Source organism: Gopherus flavomarginatus, chromosome 6, assembly GCF_025201925.1.
Source record: "Gopherus flavomarginatus isolate rGopFla2 chromosome 6, rGopFla2.mat.asm, whole genome shotgun sequence".
NCBI lineage: Eukaryota > Metazoa > Chordata > Testudines > Testudinidae > Gopherus > Gopherus flavomarginatus.
In genome coordinates, this window is record NC_066622.1 from 27,985,822 (window position 1) to 27,992,713 (window position 6,892).

The window sequence follows — 6,892 nt, forward strand, 5'->3', positions numbered from 1 at the left end:
TTAATTAATCTGAACCGAATCCTAGGACCCAGCAGTAATCTGCTAACTAGTTGAAGAGTATACGTGTCTCTACAGCAGCATGCAGGCATTTTATTTTATTATACCAAAACTAAATGATAAACTGTAAAAACCTCTCTAAGTTAGAACAATATTGTTGCTTAGGATGTTTTTGGTTTTCTCTGTTGTATGTTCTGAGTATCCAATATGTTCATTTCCTTTAAAGATAAAATATGCAATATAAAAAATCAATTATATTCCTAAAAAGTTATTGGCTTAAAAAAGCAGCTAGTCTTGAATTCTGCAAGTTAAACATATATGAACAGTCTGAATATCATCTAGAGAAGAATCTGGAGGAAATCATCATCACCATCATATGCCCCATATTTTTATAAGGGCATAACAACATAGCCAGAAGTAGTAATATAACAGAATGCTGAAATGCTCTGTCTACAGATATTTCAACTTAGTTATATAGCTGTAAGCACAAATGTATATTTACATAGAGATTGCCTCAGAATGATGAATAACGCAAGTTGCTACCAAATATTCAAAACAGTAATGCTTAAAGTAACAATACTTTAGAATAATTACTATTAATTGTAATATCTTTGTGAAGTTTGGCCTTAGAGATTAACCTATTTAACTTTCATATTAAAATTTAATTTAGCAAGTTGTCATATGATCCTCAATATATAAAATAGTCAAGAAGCACTATGTCTAAATATACTCTCAATTTCAACTGTATTCCTGTGAAATAACTTTGCTTATTCCATAGTAAGACAAAATGAACTGAATAACCGTTCATATTAAATTTTCATTTAGAAAGACTTCAGAATACTTTGCAACTTAGAAATTTATACCAATCACATATACTGCCTTTACAAATGCTTTATAACTCCATCTGCTAATATTTTATATTCCTAATCGGAACGTATTGTTTCATTCACAGATAATATGATAAACAACAATTAAAGTAAACTCACAACACTATTTTAAAATGGACTAACTCTAGAAACCCAATTCTGTCAGAATAAATTCTAAGCGGATCCTTAAATTGTTGGACACAGGAAAAAATGTTCATGTTTGGGATGCTGATGTATTTAACACTTAGTCAAATGTTGTGATTTATTCCACCACTGACTTACGTGCGCTGAAAATTATTTGCATTTATACTTTTAAATCTTCAAGCTTGATGTGTGTTCATTTGCACAAATAAACTTAAGAAAGCTGAAGTATAAAACTTTACAGAAGAATATTTGTAAAAGCATTCTACCATCCAGGCTCATCCCACTACCACCAATGTGGAGAAATGCAAAGTTTTAGAGAACAGCTCCCAATTGGAATCTAAAATAAAATTAAAAACGCAATTATGGCCATCAAGATGCTGGTGGGAAATAAAATCCTACTGTCTGCAATATAGCCCTAAATATCTATCATATTATGAAATACCAGAATAAAGGCAAAAAGGCAAGAAATTAAAAACAAATATCAAGGAATAAACCCACAATGGTCAAGCTGTAAAAAAAAAAAAAACAAAAACAACAAAAAAAAACAGATTTGCTGGTGAATTAGAAAGGATGCTGATGCAAAGGTAAAATGAGCATTGAGGTAGCTTCCAGTCACCTACAGCATAACAACCAACAGAAAAAAAATCTTACTACTTTAGGGGAGAAAAACAAAGGAAAATACATTATTACAGACGTGGTCATATCAGTATCTAAGTGAAGAAGAGAAGAATGATTAAGGATATATACTGACTCTATGGTCTTAACAGCTTTGAGAATCAAAAAACTGTTCTGAATTTTGCAATCAAACATAGGACAGTTTACCTTCAGTAGACAAACTTTTTAAATCATGTTGTGTGTGCGCACAAAGGTTTACAGTAGTGGACAAAGTTAAAGAAGACCATATTGACTAAAATGACATATCTGGCAATGCTCAATTAAAAATTAACATATTTGAACAATATTAGATAATTTCCAAAGCATAAAATATATGTTTTGATTAGATACTGGTCAGCAGTTCAAAACGGTAACGTGTTTTCTGATTACAAAACTGTTTATGCAGGAAGCATAATGGCACAAACTATACAAAGAAGTGTTTAAATTAAGTATAAAATATGAAGTAGGACTACAATGAATGCAGAGAGTCTCTCAAAAGGTTAGATTAAAATAACTGTATACCCAAAAATGCTACATTCAGACAATGTAATGGCCTTGACAAGCACTAAGATGCCAAATACTTTTGTTCTTAAGAGCTATACATTTTTAACTTCATGAAGCTCAATTTTTGCAATACTGGGAACCACAATATTGAAAGCATCAATTCCTTATACAGTAAGTACTCTTGTGTATCCTCAATAATCAGTAAGATATTGCTGCAATTTTAAATTTTTAACATAAACTTTTTGAATTGCCAATGTAAGACATACTGTCTGTTGAATAACTTCCAAAGGATATAAATACTTTCAAAATACGTGTCATGTGTCTCCAAAACTTGTTACTTTGGACTAAAGTCCTGTTTGGAAAAAAAAAAGTTTCCTGATAAAATTGAATCATTGGCATTCATATACTGGAAATTATTGGATTTCAATATCATGCTTTGAGGATCATATATTAAATGCTGCACAACGGCAATACTGAAGTCTTCTAACCTCTCTCTCAATTTTTAATTAACCACTATAAAAACAAGTTCTCAATATGGAACTTTTATCAGAAGATGCATCTATTCTAATTTAACTGTGCAACTTTTAATATAAAGTCTTATAATCAATTGTGTTCTCATTACTCTTCAGAATTATGTAGACATAAACCAATGTCTCAAGTTTTTGCATTACTTCACTAGGTTATTACCCAGCTGTGCAGCTGAGCAAGAAGATAACCACATTCATTCCTCTTATCTGTAATGATGTAATACATCCCAGCACTGGGTAGAGATGATTGGGAAATAATGAGATTGCAAAAACAGCAGAGATGATAAACAATGGTAGTCTTTTTTCCCTAATGCAGCGGACTGCATGCTTACAACACAGGATGCAAAGAATGATAAAATATGCACTAATTCTCATCCTTGAATGAAGTTAACATTTTTCACAGAGAAGCAGCTGTTTCCATGATGAAACAACTACATCATCACACAGTAACAAGAAGACAAAATAGCTATGTTCCAGGCTTCACTGTGCACTTCACAAGTAAATAATTTTGTCTGGAACTGAAATCCCCTAAAAATCACCAGATAATCAGGAAGACTCCAGCCAGTGCACTGCAAGGAGACAGAAGGGCCTAGGAACTGTATGCAGAACAAAAAAAGCCCTCTGACCAAAGGATGTGCTGCTCTCCCATTGGTTTAGAAAACTAAATCTGCCTCCATTTTCTGTACTTAAAACCATTGCTTACTACAACTGGAGAGATTCTTACCTTTTGCAGAAGCTGGGAACCTGAGTATTTAGCTGCGATGGATTTGATCTCCCCACCAAAAGCAGAGGCCCAGAGCTTTACACTGTGGGGATCAGGGGGGAAAAGAGAGGAAGAAATGTAATACACATGTTACAGTAGGCAACACACACACACACACACACACACACAGAGCTACAGCCTCAACTGCACTCTGAAGAATCTAAGCAATGTTGCCTTAAAAAGCACTGTTAGGAAATAACATCAGATGAAAAGAACAGAGGAGCTATTCACAAGTGCAAGCCCCAAGATACATATAGTTCACATCATACACCAAGGTAAGGCTTTGGATTTCAAGCGGCTTAAACTGCACTTAAAAATAGATAAACTAATTTGTAAAGAGAGACAGATTTTTTTGGCATAATCTCTAACATGCTAACTGGCTGCAAGGAAGATGAAATAGCGGGATAGCACTGGAAGCTGAGAAATCAGCATGTTAGAGTGAGTAAATGCATCACCTCCAACACAGAAAGGCTTTTAACTTTAGTTTCTATACCAGTTTACCATCCACTCCTAAAATAAAATCCAAGCATCATTGGTACTGGACTGCAAACAGAACCGGCAAGGGAATAAAATGCTCTGAACAGTCAAACATCTGCAACGAACAACAACAACAACAAAACTTGGGCACTGGGGTTCCAAGTTTTCACCCCGGAGCATGAGAGCGAAAACATTAAAACACTTACACCGACAAGGGGATCTGCTGCTCTGATCCGACCACATCCACTAGGGCTGTGTTAAAAGCTGTCCAGAAAATAAAAAAGACCCCCCAAAAAGCCCGGAGTAGGTTTAAAATCATGGTTTCTCTCAGAGGCTGAGACGACTTGGGGAAATTCGAGCAGAGCTGATCTCAGCAGCGTATCTGCTTGCTTAAAGCTTCTCGCCCCCAACCCCCTCCAAAGCAGCGCTGGGGAGGAAAAAAAAAAAATCACAGCTCCAATCTCATCTCTCCCAGGAATGGCCCTCTCTGGATAATGGAAGGAGAGGACCAGAGAAAAAAGCTCTAATGACTTGAAAAAACTATTGTGACCTTGGTAACAGCGAAGCGTTTTCCAGCACTGCTGCAGCCACTTTGCATGTAGTTCTTTACAACTCCGCAGTCAGCAGTGTGCTGGAGTTACTTCCGTGCCCTGCTGCTGCTCCAAAGTGCCCTTAGCAGCGAGCAAGCAGCCTCTATTGATTCCAAGCGGGGAGACTGCCTCCCTGCAATTACTGTTCACTTTACAGATGGAAAGCTGCCTGCAGGTCTCCTTTCCCTCGCCGGTAAGCTCCAGCCTTCATCCCAGATCAAGTCAGCCAATGCACTGGTTCAGTGGAGCAGCCTTTTAGTGGGATAGCGCGGAGAGCGCAAAGCAGGCGCCGGAGGAGAGGGACCAGGGGCCAAGTGCCAGGCAAAGTCTGGAGGAGCTCAGAGTGCGACTCAGCCCTTCCCGAGTGGAAGCTGAAGGGAGCAGTGCACATTGCCCTAGGAGCTCAGCAGGGCTGGTAGGAGCGGGAGGGGGGCAGCGTGCACCCCCTCCCCCCCAGAGCCCTGGCCAATTCAGACCGTGCACTGCTGCAGGACAAGCATCTGTCACCCAGCCCTACAGAGGAGAAGGATGGCTGGAGCTCAGCCCCTCGCGCCGCAACCAGCGAAGCATCCCGGCCGCAGAGTCGCCGCGAGGGGGAAGAGGACGGGATGAAAAGACGACAGAGCGGATCCGTGGCGAAGGGACATGCTGAGACGCAGGAGCGGCGGATTCCCAGGCCCCGGGCTTAGGTCAGGTTCGCACACTGAACTGAGCCGTGTGTTGCATGTCCTTGGGCACGAAGGCACGTTTGCAGCGTCTTCCCTGGCTGCAGCGAGTCGCTCTCCGAGAGATCAGGACGGGGAAAGGCTTATGAATGAAAGGAAATGCAGCATAAGTAAATCAATGCAGGGTAAGGGACTGGAGCCTATGAATGAATTATTAATTGGTGCTTGTGGAGGAATCCCCTTAGTGAAGTGGGCAGAGGAGCACAAGCTATTCCAGAGAGAGTAGCTGGGGAGCAGGAAGGATTGATCCAGGTATTTTGGTGTGTTTTAACCTCCCCTCCCCTGGTTTCTCTTCTATCCCTCCCTCCCCCCTCCGCCCGCTTTGCTTGTAACCCTCTACCTCCAAACACTGAAGACTTAAAATAGCATGTGAACTTTAACGTAAATAAGCATAGCAGGCATTAAAGATGATCTGAGCATGGGCTGAGTCATCCTCACACTGTGCTCGAGAGCTCAGCTACTGAGACACTAGAAAACAGTATCGAGAATTCTAGTTCTAATTAGACCATATTCCTTTGTACACAGTGTACTTCCCTTGGTTAGCCTTCCCTCCCTTGAGGTTTGGTACACAGTACGGTACTTTGCTTTCACATTACCTTTTATAAGTGTGCTGAACAGCTTGCTGTAAATATTACCTTCCCCTTCCACTATCTGGTATCAGAGGGGTAGCCGTTTTAGTCTGGATCTGTAAAAGCAGCAAAGAATCCTGTGGCACCTTATAGACTAACAGACGTTTTGGAGCATGAGCTTTCGTGGGTGAATACCCACTTCCTCAGATCCATCTGAGGAAGTGGGTATTCACCCACGAAAGCTCATGTTCCAAAACGTCTGTTAGTCTATAAGGTGCCACAGGATTCTTTGCTGCTTTTACAGATCCAGACTAAAACGGCTACCCCTCTGATACCAGATAGTGGAAGGGGAAGGTAATATTTACAGCAAGCTGTTCAGCACACTTATAAAAAGTGGGTATTCACCCACGAAAGCTCATGTTCCAAAACGTCTGTTAGTCTATAAGGTGCCACAGGATTCTTTGCTGCTTCCACTACCTGGTTGCCCTAGAACGTGTGTCCTGGCCGAAATGTAACTGCTGATTAACAAGATAAATCTTCAGTTTTTCCTGAGATTTGGTTAAGAGGAAAAAAAAGATAAAAGGTTCTAAGGCAAATTTGTACAGTTATTGGAAGAGCTTGGCGTTTAGCATTTGTTACCCACTGCTCATTCCCCATGTGAAGTAGATTACCCACATCTTCATCTTTAGTCTTACCTTGGTTGGAGGGGAAATGCAAGTTTTTATGGTATGGGTTTGGGCTACCCATATGACTGTGCATTGACGATCCCCATGGTCTGCAAATGTTAAAATCTCTGTGAGCCAATGAACATTTGGTAAGAAATGGTTTAAATATACTGCCATATCACCAGGTGCTCAGCCTACCTACAGGCAAAAACCATATATGGATGACTAACCATGTATAATAAATTATACACCCTTTTGAACATGTCCTATAAATAATAAGACCTTTTCAGTACAGTATCAGACTGTAGACCTGCACAGATGCTTCCCCTATACATGTTTGTTATGCAAATTTTAAATTTTATGTCAGCAAAGTAGTTTGTAAGGCTTTAACTCCTAGAATACAAGCATTTT

General features: G+C 39.7%; 1 protein-coding gene across 1 annotated transcript in view; it reads right to left on the reverse strand.

The window, feature by feature from the left end:
* The window catches only part of CACNA2D3 (calcium voltage-gated channel auxiliary subunit alpha2delta 3), a 689,427-nt gene extending 683,501 nt beyond the window's left edge, over positions 1-5,926 (reverse strand). Inside the window, exons 1-2 of the mRNA XM_050959084.1 lie at positions 4,139-5,926; positions 3,417-3,498 (exon numbers count right to left, since the gene is read on the reverse strand). Coding sequence (XP_050815041.1) covers positions 3,417-3,498; positions 4,139-4,251 — 195 coding nt within the window. The 5' untranslated portion in view covers positions 4,252-5,926. The remainder of the gene's footprint in view (positions 1-3,416; positions 3,499-4,138) is intronic.
* Between the last annotated feature and the right edge of the window lie 966 nt (positions 5,927-6,892).